The sequence below is a fragment of the Lutjanus erythropterus genome, chromosome 9, assembly GCF_056507025.1.
Source record: "Lutjanus erythropterus isolate fLutEry1 chromosome 9, fLutEry1.hap2, whole genome shotgun sequence".
Classification (NCBI taxonomy): domain Eukaryota; kingdom Metazoa; phylum Chordata; class Actinopteri; order Lutjaniformes; family Lutjanidae; genus Lutjanus; species Lutjanus erythropterus.
This window is the reverse complement of record NC_139325.1, coordinates 11,351,938-11,368,200: the sequence shown is the minus strand read 5'-3', so window position 1 is coordinate 11,368,200 and position 16,263 is coordinate 11,351,938. Positions and strand designations below refer to the sequence as shown.

Sequence of the window (16,263 nt, the reverse complement as noted above, 5' to 3'; positions counted from 1 at the left end):
TCATTTAACTTAAATACATTAAAACAATTTTTTCTGAAAACTGAGTAAAACAGAATGTAGGGGAAAAAATGTAGGGAGTAAAAGTAAAAAGAAAAATAAATAATCAAGTAATGTATAGATACTTGAAATCTCTGCTTTAGTACTGGTAGTTACTTCCCAAATCTGGTAAGTGTGTCCCTTTAAATATCTTCTGTTGTGTTTCAGTGTGTTGGAGTCGCCGAGTTTTTATCTTGACATTGTCAAAGTGGGCCAAGCAGGTGGAGAGTCGAGGGAAAAAACAGACATGACACAATCATATAAATAAAACAGTATGGCAGGCTTTGTATAGGATCCATATGTTTCCGTCTGCGAGGAAATATAGGATGTCATGCATTACAGTGTAAAAAGACTCATTTACAACCATTAAAAGCAGCCTGATTCAACATCTCAGCCTTTGATGTGGCAGATCACATCTCTTTTGGCTCTTTTTTATATATGATAGCTGAGTTTCTCTTTTTATATAGACGTGAGTCATTTAGAAGAAAAAATATTTTTCTCTAGTTTGGTCTAGACGTCGAGGTTTCCAGCCCCCCCACCCCAGCTCCTCTAGGTTTTACCAGACGTCGCGTTGTGAGAGGGGAATGGTCGATTGCATAACGGAAGGCGAGACTTGATCGTTCCTGGCCTTCTCACAAAATTCAATCATTCTCTGCATACTCCAATCCCATGACGGCCCATTAAAGAGCAGCGCAGGCTAGGATTTCCCCTCATGTGTTTTAAATTGAAATTATGGTCACAAAGTCTGCCATATGCATGAATGAAGGAAGACAAGGAGCCTGGGGAGAAGGAGATATCAAAATAGTTGGACAGAGGGAGAGAAGGAGAGAAGCAGGCAGGGAGATAAGGAAGAGTGCAGTCCCTTCTTTCTCTCATTATGTTACTTGTGTCATCCTGCCATGAACATATTGGATATTGGGCAACATGTCCACCTGTCTGAATCTGTGCACTTGGATCATTTCATAATACTTAATGGGACTGTGTTTTTATAGACGATTTCAGAAAAACATGAGAAAAATTTCCCCGTACTCTGATATTTACCTGTTGCTAAAATCATTCAGAACAGGTCTGTGCCTTTTAAACTCAGCACACCATAAGTCATAGAAACTGTGGGGAGAGATAAGGGGAATAGGTGAAGTATGAGACACCAGGAGATGATGACCCCAGATGTTCTCTGAGGAACCACTGGGATCTGAATCAGACGCTGACTGGCCATGAGTTCCTCATTCCTATTTGTCCCCGTAGACTGGAGGAAGGATATAAACACACACGTGCATGCACACACGCGCACACACGCGCACACACACACACAAATACACCTCAAAGACACTCTCTCTGATTTAGTGTGAGGAGGATATGATGCAGACATGACCTTAGAAAACACCCCAGAGTCATGCATCACTCCTACACCTCAACTCAGGTTGAGCAATTTCTCAACAAACTTAGAACCACCCAATATGAGGACAGAGAAGTTTCTGTTTACGCTCAGTTTTTAAGCAGAATCAGGTTTAAAGTTCAGTTTGTTGTTACTGACTCATTTAGCCGATATGACCTCATAAAACAATTTTTTGAAGAAGTTATATTTCATAATTAGTATATTGTTAATCTTGAATCTTGACTGCAGCTTAATGTGCAATCGCCTCAATTCCCAATGAGTATCTTTTGATCATACAGCGACATCTAGTGTTTGTTTAGAAGATGTGCAGGCAACCAAAATGAGTGAATTATTCACTGGCGTACCATACAGAGACAGTGGGCATTGATTCAAACCAATAATTCACAAGTTAATTTCTGGAAACGGATAAACACCATTCTTAAATGTTCAATAAAAAAAATAAATTAAAATGTGATTTAGGAAAATAAGATATCTTTTTTTCCAAATGAACCCTGCAGTTGCTTTTTTCAATTAAAGTGCCCAAACAGGTAAAATATGTGTTATTTAGTTATAGTTTTTAACTGGTTATGACCTATATGGTCTAAACAAAGAAGACCATCAAGATTGGCTATTTCCTTATAGTTATTCTTAATGTCTGCCACTGGGTTGGATGCTCTTTGAAATCAGATAAAAAGTGTCTGTCTCCATTTTCCCAGGCAAATTACAGTGAGTACATTAGCCAGTTAAAAAGAAACATTGTCTACAGGCACCTCCAAAATCAATACCATATTAAAGTTCCTTAATAGCAGCTTTAAATAGAATTTATCTATGTTATCTTTTTAATTTTTATGTACAGTTGTGCACTACCATGCCAACCTGTGAGGTACCTCAGAACCACTGTCAACACATGGCTCAAGTTTTGAGTTCAAGTTTTGTTCACATGGCCTTTTATTTCATAACTATTAAAATACAGTGGGCATTGCATTGATAAATACAGTAGATGTAGTGTGTGGAATGTATATCTGTTAAGGAGTGGACAGACTATTAATTGGAAAAATAGTGCAATATTTCTTTAACTTTCAATTCAGAGATGCATTTTGAAATTGTTTTAAATCCAATGTGTCCCTTTTCTAATGAAAAAATCTATTGGCACACAAAACATGTTTTAGGAATCTGCTGATGCTCATTGGATTTTGGTGTCATGTGAACTATATACTAGGGAATATTATCAGGACACACATTTAAGTCCAGATATCTGAAAAACTGTGACTGTCTACTGGGCACATAATTCTGTGAGACTGTGAACTGCAAAGTGGCAGAGAAGGGTTGGACAGACTGTGTGTGTACTGAATGTTTTTTTTTTTGTCTATTTCTTTTTCATCTTTTTCTCTGCATCTCTTATTTTTCCTTTTTTCCTGCATTATGTGTCTGTTCTGTACCCTGCAACATTTCCAGTTCTGTGCACAGAATTTAGTGTGGGGGAATGCTGCTTAGGTCTCTGATTCAAAAGTACCCTTTACAAATTCTACCACTTAAACCAAAACACACAACAGAAGATATTTGAAGGGACAGTTCACCTCAAAATCAAAAATACATATTTTTCCCCTGATATGTAGTGCTGTTTATCCATCTAGATTCTTTTGGTGTGAGTTAGAGTTTTGGAGATATCAAACGTCTGACTTCGTTCCACTATAATGAGACTTTTGGTGCTCGAAGCACCAAAAAACTACTTTCTGTCTGCAGTAGAATCTAACAGAACTCCTTCAGAGTCTACTTTTCCACTAGAAAGAAAATAGTTCCTACATGAAACTGCTTACAACAAGGACTGTGGATTATTTTGAGTAACCAGGTCATATTGAAGAGAAGCCCAACACCTCGAAAACTGATATCTCCAAAACTCTGCAAGTCACACCAAAAAAAAAAAAAAACACTTAGACATAAAGCCTTCTGCCCCAGCTGGATTTGTATAAGGGAATTGCTGTTTTGTTTCTTTGCAGTACAATGCAACATACTTAGGCAGCAGTAAAAGTGTTTTATTTAGTATTGTAGAACAGTTTCTCCACTCAGGTAACACAAACAAAGTACTTCACAATGTTAAACATTGTACACTAAAAAAAAAAAAGCACAAATCTTTCAGTGTCTCAAATTAAGGCACATTTTAAAGCCAAAAGTACCATATGTTCTTATAAAAGTAACATCAATCAGTTATACTCTCACATAATGTTAACAATTCAAGTAATCTGGCTTTGACCTCTGGACTGAGAAGGACAGACAAAAATGTCTTGTGCAATCCAGCCCACTGACAGGTACCATTTTATTTTATATATGTAGTCTTTATGTAGAGTTCACTTCATGAGTCAATAAATACACTATATAAAACATAAATCTAACATCTGACTGACAGAGGAGCAAATCTATTACACATCAGTAGGCAAACATCTCTGACCTCTCAGCTCTGTTGAAACAAATTGGAATATGTAAAGCTTCTGACTGCAAAGAGTTCAGTGCTAATAAAATAAGAGCAAATTACATTTCAGTTTTTTTACAGCAGTGCTTTGACTTAAACATATGTGTTTACTACATCGGACACTTGGTGTTGCAGGCATCACCCGTCTTGAAAAGTCCGTAGACACTGACCAACGGGAACATGGACAGTGCACCAACCATGGAGCCCAACTGCACTACTGCCCCACACCACACGAGGGCACTGTGGCCCTCATCCCTCAGAATCACCCCAATGATGACCTTCACATAGGACAGGGACAGGACAAACAGGATCCAGGTCAGCACCTGCAACAAAGGTGAATATTATACATTACAGTGATTCATGAACAGAGTGGTACAATAGACAACAAGCTGAACCAGTTTACGTGTTAGTTCCTCCTCTTTTGTGGAAGTTCTGCAAGTTAAGAAATAAGTTCCTGTTGTGTGGCTGAAGTTGTCATGTCATAATTACTGACACAACAATCATAGCTAAACTAAATTTTTAGTGCATTTGTTTTAACTGTGTGGTAGCAGGCCAATGTTTTTTTGTGTTATTAATTTTAAAGGCACTGGTCACCTGAAAATCCAAAATATATGGGTCTGTAGTGGTGTGAGTTGGCAGGTTTTGGAGATACTGGCCATAGAGAAATAGAAATAGATGGCACTCAGCTTGTGGTGGTCAAAGCATAAAAAATTAACACCAAAATCTCTTTCCGGAAATCATGACCCAGTTACTTAAAATAATTCACAGGCCTTGGTGTGGTAGTTTGATGTAGGTGCTACTTTTTTTTCTACAGTAGCATGAAATTAATTTCTTTATAACTCTGTTTAGAAAAAACAATGAAGCTGCTTTTGGTGATACAATTAGGACACATACAATACACACATGAACAATGGAGAAACAGAGAATATGAATACAAATATAAGGGAAATATATAAAAAAGAAAAAAAACAAAAAATAAATATTAGCCATCAGCCTTTCCCAAAAGTCACCCTGATACCCGATATCTCACTTGCTATTGGGATATTTTTCCTAAAACTGTTTTTTTCTGCACTCTAAAACTTTATTATGAAAGAGTGTCTGAGCCTTTTTCATGCCAGATACATGGCAGCATGATGTTTCTTGAAGCGTCACTATGCTGACAACACCCATTATCAGCAGACACAAGGGGTGAGTGCGGCTGATATACACTTGAGTCAACATGTCTGGGAAAATACATGAGCGTTTACAACTACAGCACAAACATGACTTGATATGTTATTTGAGTTGACACGACTTGATGTTAAAACCTGTCAATCATATTACAAAACCAAATCATATAAAGTCTAAACATACATGTGACTATGACACGTGGGTTGTACTTGCATTCTTTTGTAAGGTGCAGAATGAGTGCCTTTTACAAGACAGAACATGACTTCAAAATTCACAGTCTAAATAAATAAAACATCTTGATTCCCAGTTCTTTAAAAAAAATGAATCTTACTATGATTGCAGTTCCAGAGGCACTGTGGACCAGCAGTGGACACGGACTAAGAGCAGCCATGGCCATGATGTAGGCTCCAAATCCAGTTCCAACTGCTGTCAAGAAACCCATGAAGATGAGAGACCTGGAGACAAAAATAAGTATGTGTAAACAAGCATTTTCTGTTTACACTACTCTACACTACTAACTACTTTGCGTCATAAAATACACAAATAAAATACACAAATATGATAGTTTTAATTAATACAATACTGATAACTGGTTTGCAAATGGTGCCGAGGCACAGTGGTGCGCCTTGAGGCAAGTCCAGATGTGTCTTGGGATGTGTGACAACTGTATATATTTATGAAAGTTATGAATGAATTATTCATTTACTATATAATGTACTCTGTACACACTGCTGCCTCCATTGGTAATGGAGGCCCTTTTTTGCAGAGATATGAATACAGATGTGCCTTTGGTGCACTTTGGACCCAAAACATTTTGAAAACCACTTTTTCTATCTATGTGCTCTACAAACTCTAGTGACCAGTAGATCAGTTTTGACTGAACCCATAGAATTCTTGCAGGGAAAAATCTTTGAGTCTTTCGTCACAATGATCATTTGAAGTAGTGGTTCCATAAATCATTCTTACCTGATGGGCATAAACATGGCGATGAAGCAGGCCACTGGGTTAGCAACAGCTGCCATGGTGGCAGCTAGATGGTAGGCCTTGTTCCCATAAGGCAGACAAGAGTAAGACTGGACTGATGGGAGCACTGCATTGGTCAGAGCATTGACCCAAGCAAGTACGACAAAGATGAACATCACCTCAAAACTGCTATATGTCCCCCTCCCAAAAGAGCTCCTGGGTTCCCTCCTAACGGCTTCCAGTGGGCTGATCATAGGTTTCTGCTCTGGTGTCTGGGCGTGCAGGGACAGATCTTGCTCTCCCTTCCCAGGGGCCAGATTTACACTGAAGTACAGGTGGTTCTTCCTCTCCCGAGCCACAGCTGGGTGATAGTTGAGTAGGATGAAGGCTACCAAGCACACAACCATCATGGCGCTGAGGAACATGAAGAAGACCTGGGCAGAGAATTTTGCTGGCAGGTAAGTGGCTACTAGTGCTCCACTGTCTACCATTGAGGCATTGTCAGCTGTTGGGTTGGCTGCACCAGCCAAAGTGGCATTCTTACACTGGACTACACCAACACCTTGAATCAAAGCCACTAGTGCAGGCACCAGACCACTGAGGCCTTCGCCTGCGAAGTACGTGGTGAGGTACTGCGGACGCAGCCGCATCATGAACGGCAGAAAGGTAACAGAGGAGGTGCAGTCCACCACTGAGAGCAGGAAGCTCAACACCAGCAGGGGCACACTGTGCAAAGAGCCCGCTATTGTCACCGTGTGCCTCCAGAAGAAAGCCAGCAGGAATGTAGCAACGATCCCCAAACCTACGATGCAGTAGATGACCGGCCGCTCATCGAGCACCCCTGGGCGGAAGCGGTGCATCAGAGTGATGAAGAGAGGACCTATGTTGGCCATCTGGATGAGGACTGTGAGGTAGGATGGTAGATACCAACTCTCTGGGATCTCCGGTACCACCAGGGGGAGCTCTACCCACATCCCGTTGATTGCCACCCAGGAGCCCATACCGAACAGGCACGCGAGCACGTGAGTCAGCAGCGACATGATGGAGTGATGATGATGATGGAATGAGGTAAACCAGGAAATGTAGATCTACACAATCTGAAATACAAACACAACACAGGACATTTTTATCAGCAGAATGCGAAAAATTGAAGAATCATTACCACAGTCGAAAATAAAAAAATTAAATTAAACTAAACTGCTTTTTGTCTGGTATTCTTATATCAAAAGCCAATTAGTTCATCCAACTCTATGATGGACATGTTACAACATTTCCATTTAGTGTGTTGTTACTGAGTAACAAACTAGCAGATTGTACAAACTACAATACAAACTGAATGTAATAAGACATTACTATTATTTCAGTACAGATATATGTACTGTTTAATAGAGATTATAAGCAGAAAGGGAAATGATGATTAGGTTTTTTTTGTACCTTGGAGTCTACATCATGCCAGCATCTTTGTAAAGTTATACTTAGGCACACGTTTACCATGTTCACCATCTTATAGTTCAGCATATTGATATTTAGCACACAAAATGTGAGTGGTTGCTAAGAGAAAACTGAGGAATAGTGAAGAGCAACCCACAAAGAAAGTGTCCAGTATGTCAATTTAGATATTTCTGAACTAATTACCTAATGATCTATTAATATAGTATCTCCCAGTCTGATCACTGACTCATGATCCACCCAGTTATTCATAATTTACTCATCAACATTCATTATCTCATTTCTTAGTAACTACTGAGTAACAGGGCTCCCCCTTAATATTTGATTAAACTTAAACACAGACCTTTTCTCCTATAACACTGAAATCACCTGTGCACTGCTGCGAACTGTGCTGTAGCTATCAATAGCCAATTAGCTCAGTTAGCTGTACTTTTGTTAGACTGGCACACAGTCTCCAAGACTGACAATAACGTTACCGAGGTGATATACAGGACTCTGACTCCAAGGACAGTGAAGACACAGTGGGTTCAGGCAGGGACACGAGGCATGAAGGAATTTGAGCAGTCAGTTTGTAGCAAGTTAATTTGTAGGTACACATCATCCACAATGCTCATAATTCTGCAGTTATTGTTTTTTATGAAATTGGAAGCTATTTATTCCCATGTTTTAAACACTAAGAACTGTATGAATTGTTACTGTGTTGAAAATTAAATGTTCAGTGGCTTTACTATTTTTTGCAACACATTCAGAATGATCACTACTTTTGCTGTTTGGATTTAACAGGTGGCTCACTTGCTGCCCCAAAAATATATATTAGAATGATTAAATTTATATCATAAACATGCTACAACAGGGCAACTGTTGACTTCAACAGTAAAATTATTAGTATGGGGAAGCCCTAGTACTCACATCTTGTGTACTATATTGTACAGTTTTACCACTTAAATTATTTGACATAATGATGGCACTAGGGGGACAGGAATGTCTGCCATCATCCTGTCATTGCTAAAAATAAATGTGTTTTGAAAAACATCAAAAGAAAAAAGTATGTCTCAGTAAGTCAGCACAGTATATCTGAATGTCACATATTTGTCACTGAGTGCAAAACCATGTCCCCATGTGGCTCGGATTGACCTTCCCTGTCCCCCCTTTCCATTGCCTCTCATCCCATCCCTCACTCATGTGCCATTTGGCACGGGATACCTGACCTCTCACATACTGACACACTGCTCCCATAAAAAGCTCCATGTGGCTCCGACATAAACAGATACATTAAAGGGGAATGATTGTAATAAACATTATATCTGTCACTGTGAAGGACTTCCTCTAATTAAAACCACAAGCAAATGGTAGCATTTCATTTACACCATTTCAACACATTAGTAAATTTTTATTCTGAAATCTTTTTATAAGAGTGTCTTGAAATGAAGAAATGCTTAATGTCAAAATTACCTGGAACTCCAAAGTTTCAATGGACTTCCTGTTCCTGATTCTAAGTCTAATACCTGAAACTGTGCAATCATCCTAGTTCCAAAAGGATTGACGTCCTGGGATAACCAGGAAATCCTGTAATCCATACTTCCGTCATAAACCCTCTACAAGGTGTCAGAATATATCATCTTACCTCAATCAGAACATAGTCGGGACGAGCCAGCTCTCCTTTTCCCTCTTCCCTTTCAAAAACCGTCACTTCATTGTGACCACAGTGTTTTCTCTTACATCAGCCGTAAGTGTGTGTATGCCTTCCCTCCCCCTTTTCTCCTCCACACACGCACACACATATCCACAGGCTTACATTCTGCTTCCGTGTCCCTGCTGCACTTGACATGGAAGGGAGGGACTGCACAGGCGCACATGGTTCGCACCACCATGTCACTTTGATCGTCCTTCTATTGGAGGGTGGTTTCAAAACCAGACAGCCATGTGCTCTCAGTGTACCGGGGAGCTCAGTAATAGGAGGATACACAGTGAAGGGGGAGGACCGAGTGAGAACAGCTCCTCCTTTTCCTTTTCCCTCCCCCAACCAGAATACAACCTTGCAGCCTGCCCTCCTTTAACCACACAGGCTGTAGAGTAAAAGAGAAGTGTGACCCTGTTTTTGGTTTCACAACCAATCAAGTTATGTATTAAATGTCAGAAATACCCAGCCTGAAATACCCCCTTGGTTTTTACCTCTCTTCCTCTATCGTTTTTAGTTTATTCCTCGTGGCTTGCTGAGTCTTTCCTGCTCATTGTGCCAGCAGTACTTTGCATGTTGGTTTACAAATCTAGCTGCACAATAATCTATGGTGTGATCAGTTACTCAACTGAAAATACCAGTCTGTCAAGTTGAACTCCAACAGCACACCCATGACACTGCAGTTTAGATTTAAAAATGAAATGAACTGAAAGAAAAACCCTCACAACATACAGTATGGTGTTTGTGTGCCAGCTGAATAGGCCAACAATCCTCATTTCTACTCAGTCACATCTGACACACAGTTACTATAAAGTAGAGCATGTGGTTGTAATGTCTTGGTAGTGTTTAAGGGCCTTTTCACATCTAATAATCTGAACAAAGGTTAATTTTTATGTTACATTGTATATACTTGATCTGGTAAGTTTTCTTTTTTTTTTTTTTACATTGCCTCATTTTATTTTGTTTTCTGGTCCTGACACTTACCCTATTCCTATAATTGGTCGGAAAGTCTGAATCATCCAAAAACACATTTTGATCTGGACCAGGACTACCTCTTTCGGGTTGAACCAAGGTTCGGCTGGTTGGTCCGGGCTGTTTAGCTTGTGAGGCAGTTGGATTCGGGAGATCATAAGATCACGCAAGAATCCATCTTGCCAGGCCTCAAATCACCAAAAGTGGTGCAGTCAATCAGCATCCTAGGAGGGACTGCTGACAGGTTTTAGGTGTGGTGATATCAAGAAGCATCCATGAAGGCGATAACCTGAAAAGTGTCTTTTATGTGCATGCTTTCTTTACAAAAATGACAAGAATCATCTACTGACATGCTATTTAGTTAGCGTGTCAGTAGATGATTCTTGTCATTTCTTGTCACAACTTCAGACTGCAGTTTGTTGTTGTATTTACATCTGGCATGTCAGGTTACGGGACCGTGGCAAGCTCATAAATTTTTGTTTACATCAAACTGTAAAGTCCAAATGTTTAGCCAAACAAAAGTATGAAGGGGCCCTAAAACATAATTGTAAATTTAAAGGATAGTACAAATACTAAAACCATCAGTGTTGCACAGAAGTACCCTATGTGCTTGATAGAACAGAGGCAAGAGGTTTCCGGCCCTAACCTCCTCAACGCAAAGGAAGTGGTGATGGAGGGGTTTTTCAAAAAGTTCTGCAGGGCTTCTTATTGCATCCTACAAGCAGCTCCTTTAATAGACCCTCCCAGTAACTCAGTGAAATGGCTGTTCGGGCATGAAAAACTGGGTTTCCTCTGTCCTGCATCCTTAAGTAAGCCAGGATACTTTCATTAACTAGATCCATTATAAAAAAGTTGCATGAGACCTTGGGCCTGGAGGAGGACTCACAACCCACCACCACAGAGCTCTACCAGCTGATCTCACCCTTCTTACTAAACCTGCAGTCATCACTGTAGTGCTGATCAGTATGGCTGACACAGAGCACAATGTCGACATGTTTTTTAACCATGCTAGCACTAAGGATGCCAATGCTGGTAGTCAGTTGATTCAGACTGAAACATCTCAAAAACTAGATGGTTTCCATAAAATCTGGTACAGACATTCTTCATCCCCAGAGGATGAATCTGCAGCCTTTGGTGATCCCCTGGCTTGATTTCTGATGTCTCCATGAGCTGATGAAATTTGGTTTTGAGCAAAAAGTCTTGACAACTTTTGGAGGAATTGCTATGAAAGTTGGTGTACACATTCATGCCTCTGGCTGAATTGTAAGAACTTTAGGGCCCCTTTAAATGTTCATCTCACACCATCATCGCATCAAATTTTTTATGTTTAGAATAATTTTGTTCAACAGACATGACTGGAGAAGTGAGCAAAAAAAACATACTCAAAAACTAAACCAGAATGCCCTTCTGCAAGTTCACACGAATCAGTGATAATACTGACAGACAAAGCAGTACATTTTTTCAAGGTTGCCAGCTACAAATAGGATTGAGAGCTGCTTGGGAATGTTGGAGGACCTGTGTTATACAGCAAACTGCTATAGAACACTGTACATTAAATTGCATAGATGTTGATATTGTTGTGATCTTATATTGCAGTTACACAATTTTAAATAAATGAAAACCAATCTAAAAGTATATCAAAGTGCTTCATAGAGTCAAATTTGGTCTTTTTATATTCTCAAATGTTGAATATACAGTAAATGAAGACAGTTACTAAGCAAAAACAGTCCAGTGGAAAAACTGCCAGATCAAACTTTGGTTGTTAAAAAAGTTTTTTTCATATTTTCTGTTATCAAACCTCTAAGCTAGACCATTTTAGATTTCCTCATTATAAGATTACACAACTTCACACAAAACACTATAAACTGTATGAACTCCTTTCAGCATGATAAATTACCTCTATTCATCATTCTAAATTAGACAAGATACCACCTACCTGCTTGTGGGAATGGCAGTGCAGAGGCAGTTCTGGTCGCGAGGTTACACAAGTGCAGCAGAAAGTGGGTTGAGGGTTGCTGCGTTCAGATGCGTAACACCACTGCGGCCTTGTGATGTTTCTGACTGGAGAGAGCGCATGCACATTGAGTTGAGCGCTTTGTACTTCACAACTCTGGATCTTTGAGTCTGTGTCATGTGACAGCAGAGGGCTGAGCCAGGGGTCCGGTTTGGGAATCAAAGTCCTCAGCAGCAGCAGCAGGGGTGGGTGGGTTGTTAGGTGGAGGGAGGGAATGAGGACAGAGGGAGGAAAGAAAAGGATAGAGGATGGATGAAGATGGAGGAAAATGAGCTTCAAAATGTTGGCAGTTAAGTATGAAAAGAATCTGATGTGTCTACTATGAGAGCGAAGGGTCTCCCCATTTTTGCAGGGTGGGTGCGGGCAGCTTAGCCAACCAGAAGATGACTTTGGACAGCTTTCTGTGCTGTCTGCGTGGGTGTTTGGTTGGGGTCGGTCTGGCTTTGTTCCGAACAAATTCCAGCCCAAATGAATGACTCCTGTTGAGCACTAACTTCATGGTATTTCATTCGAGTGACCTTGCACCCACCTCTGCACTGACTGGTACTACATGTTCCCTTCCTGAATAATAATTCTTTTTAGGCTTGTGACAGTGACTCAAATTACTTTTGATACAGTCAATAAAATTGATTTGAGTTGTCCTGGACATGGGATTAAGGCGACTGTTACATAACTAACAAATTTACACAGTGGATTGTTTTTTTGCTGCCAAATGTCAATTATGTATTTGTTCTTTGCTGTCCCAAAAGTATTTCTGTTCAACCCAATTAATTCATGCAAGAAAGCGATTCATTCTGTTTTGTTGTTTGCAAATTAGCCTTTGTAATGTTTCAAGTCAGTGTTTCTAAAAAGTTTACACTGGGTAGCACCTTAAAAAATATCGAGTTTCAAAGTACCATCATTATGACCAACATTAAAGTACATTCATACAGGCCTACCATCTTAAACCAAGTTCTCAAAACTCATTTTTAAATTGCAATTTAAATATTTCTTAATGTATTTCATTGAAATTTTGATATGTGTTTTAAATTACTTAACTTTGAAAAAAATATTTCTGAAATTCCTCCACTTACCACTAGGGGGAGATTGCATGTGTACCAGTTATTTCCCATATTGTAACTCTGATATCACATCCTTTTTCTGTGCTGAGTGTGGGACAATTTGTTGAATGGAAAACTACTACTATTAACCATACCTTTAAAAGCATAATAGGTCATTTCCACATTAAAATATTTAAAAAATTACTAGACCTATTTTATATATTGCCTTGATTTGTGTGCTTCCATTATCCCAAATGTTTCCAACCATGCTAAACCCCAGATCTGTAATTTATTCAAGGTAACAGTGCGTTTCATTCGGTCAACTGAACCCCCGTTAGTTGCAATAACTTCCAGGGAAACATAGGCTAACATGGCTAAATGTAACATGAATAAAATTTGACATGATTTCTATTCAAGTCATGTAAGTTTGTCATCGGCAACTCCCATGATCCCACGCTACTTCATTACGTCATCAAAGTTATATATTATTGTTTTGATTGCAAGACCCTGCATACTGTGCATTTAAAGGGAGGGTCATTGAAAATCATTCTAAAGTTATTCTAAGTGATCACCTTTATGGTATGAGGAAATATGATCCCTGGAAGAATGTTGTTCATAACCTCAAGCACAGTTTAGCAAACTTGGAAAATCTTTGCCAAACAGTGCTGAAGCTAATCTGGCTTATTGATGTGCAGGGTGCAGCTCAGCCTGATTCTGAAGCATGGATAGAATACAGTGTGCCCCAGGGTGAGATGATGATGAACAGAAGACAGTTATGTCCAGCCTCAGGACAGTGCTGATCTGATGAAACCCCAGGACACTCCTCTGACCTCCTCTGACCTGGACTCATGGTGGATGTTTGTGTAGAAGTACAATACTCTGCTTACTTTCTCAAAACTGCTGGGCTGTGTGTTTAAACAAATATGTCTGTGTTTTTGGTACCTCATGTTTCACTTGTTAGACATCAACAGGAGGGCAACTTGAGCTGCGGACCCACGGATGGAATTTCTGACACTGAGAATTTATGATTAAATAAGATAACAAACACAAAACTATGTACACTTAGAGTCTCTTAGCTTCACTGTCTTGTAACAAAATCATGGAACAGAGTTATAAATTTATGCACAGGATGTATTTTACCCCACTACACTTGAGGAAGATATATCCTAACTCATCCTCTCAATGTTATTAAAATAAAACATGTACAGGGTCAGTCATTCATGTTTCATGGGAATGTAGAACACTAAAACATTTTTGGAAAGAGGCGCACAATCTCACTGTTCAGGTCTTGCAGATTCCATCTGATATTTCTCCAGTACGATACCTCTTTGATACAGAACTGAGCAGGACACTGGACCCAATGTCTGCAAAGATGATCGCCATAATATCATATACAACAAAGAAGTGCATTTTATTCAGCTGGAACCAGCAAAGACCCCAGCATTTAATTTGTTCAAAGAAATACTGAACGACACAACTGGAACAATGCACTTACACTTAAAAAAATAAGGGGGAAATCTTATTATTTTCTCCCCATGAGTCATTAGTATTATCATTTTATCTTGTCTTTACTGTCTGTGTACTCGTTCAGGGGTGTTTGCAAGTACACTTGACCTTTATTCTTATTGTGTTGTTGTTGTTTTGAAGGTTGTCCATTCTTTCAGCTTAATATATAGATCCTCATTAACAGAATGTAACATGCAACATATTGTCTTATTTTAATACCTTTATCTTAATAAAAAGTATTGAAAAGTTGTATCACTGTACAGTTTTTAGTTTCATTTTTTACAATTGCTTATGCACTAAAATGAAAAATAATGCACAGTTAGTGAGACCTGACACTCACACACACAATTTTAAGTACATTCTCAGCCTCACACTCCATACGAAACACTACACACAATGTTTTGCAACATACAAAACAAATTTTTCTACATTCTACATTGCAATATTGAATGCTTGACTGAGGGATTCCCATTTCAGTGACTGCATTTCAAGTGAAAAACTGTAATTCACATAATTGGAAGCAAGCGCGAACTTTTTTGAGTCACTGCATGTAATTGATGACAGGTGTGTTGTAGTTGTGTTCAGCATCTACTGCCCACATTTACCATTTTGCAACAGGTGTGCATCACAGTGCAAAACGTGTCTTAGCGAGTGAGGATGTGTTTAGAGTTTTGCCAGTAGTGTGAATGATTTGATAAATAGGTTAAGAGCTCTGAGCATTTGGTTCACAGCATGAGTTTTTTTTTTGAGGTCAGTATTTTGCAGTTGTGAGAAAGTGCAATTAGGTCAGAATGGCAATCTTTCATTTTTTCATTGTTTTGTTTTTGCAAGTGCAACGGTACTGTTTTAGTCTCACTGCTCTTGTATCATCATGTTCCAGCTGCAGCAGGCAGGTGCTTTCTATGGAAAAGCTCAGATAAACCTTACTGCATGCTACACGCCCAGTACTGAGAAAATGGTGGAAACCAAAAACAGAGATATAAGGAGAGTCAGTACTGGATTTATAAACATCAGACGGCCAGAAACATGGTTCCAGTGCTGCTCCAAATTTGCATTACGTGTAAATAGACAACTGCTTCCCAACAACTTCATCAAACCAACTTTGGAGCAATTATAATTAAATTGTAAATACAATATCATGTTAATGTGAAAACAATGAGCAATGTGAAAGGGATCACTTGTGATAACCGACAGTAAATTTACTTAAGCTCTTTGTTTAGCTGTAAACTTGGTTGACTTTCACTGCTCAGATAGCATCACAGCAGGCAGCTGTTTCTAGTGAAAAACCTCTAAAACCCCACTGTACACCACCTGCCTACAGTTACTGACTGAACTGATGAACAGGGTGGAGTATTAGGTAACTAAAGAGACACTTACTTTTTGTTGGGGACCAAAAACAGAGTTAAAAGAGAGTGAATGACTCCAAATGAATGATAATAACTGCTGAATGAATAAATTAGCAACTCTTTGCTAACAAATTCACCCTCAGTTTAAAAGGTGATGTGTTAATGTTGTGTTCACAGCTGGTTTCTGCTGCCCCAATTCTTTTAATTGCATGTATAAGAAATTACACATGCACTAGCACATTAGCCA

At 39.2% G+C, this 16,263-nt stretch overlaps 1 protein-coding gene across 2 annotated transcripts; it reads right to left on the bottom strand.

Annotated features, from left to right (window-relative positions):
* Positions 1–3,423: 3,423 nt before the first annotated feature.
* slc52a3-2b (solute carrier family 52 member 3-2b) lies at positions 3,424–12,228 on the bottom strand. Of its 2 annotated transcripts, none has more exons than XM_084726156.1 (4): positions 12,047–12,228; positions 6,015–7,108; positions 5,380–5,503; positions 3,424–4,201 (listed from the first exon to the last, which is right to left on the bottom strand). In XM_084726156.1, exons 2-4 carry the CDS (start codon positions 7,049–7,051, stop codon positions 3,989–3,991), a joined length of 1,374 nt encoding a protein of 457 aa, XP_084582282.1. In that variant the 5' UTR covers positions 7,052–7,108; positions 12,047–12,228; the 3' UTR covers positions 3,424–3,988. The 2 variants fall into 2 exon arrangements, with proteins under 2 accessions (XP_084582282.1, XP_084582281.1); XM_084726155.1 differs by lacking the exon at positions 12,047–12,228 and adding an exon at positions 9,085–9,359.
* Between the last annotated feature and the right edge of the window lie 4,035 nt (positions 12,229–16,263).

Excerpts from the sequence above, each read along its gene's own strand:
- slc52a3-2b (XM_084726156.1), bottom strand. The coding sequence starts at position 7,051 with ATGTCGCTGCTGACTCACGTGCTCGCGTGCCTGTTCGGTATGGGCTCC. Across the intron at positions 5,504-6,014 it reads GCCATGTTTATGCCCATCAG|GTCTCTCATCTTCATGGGTT; the intron begins GTAAGAATGATT and ends TTTTGTCTCCAG. Across the intron at positions 4,202-5,379 it reads CCTCTGGAACTGCAATCATA|GTGCTGACCTGGATCCTGTT; the intron begins GTAAGATTCATT and ends CCTTTGTTGCAG.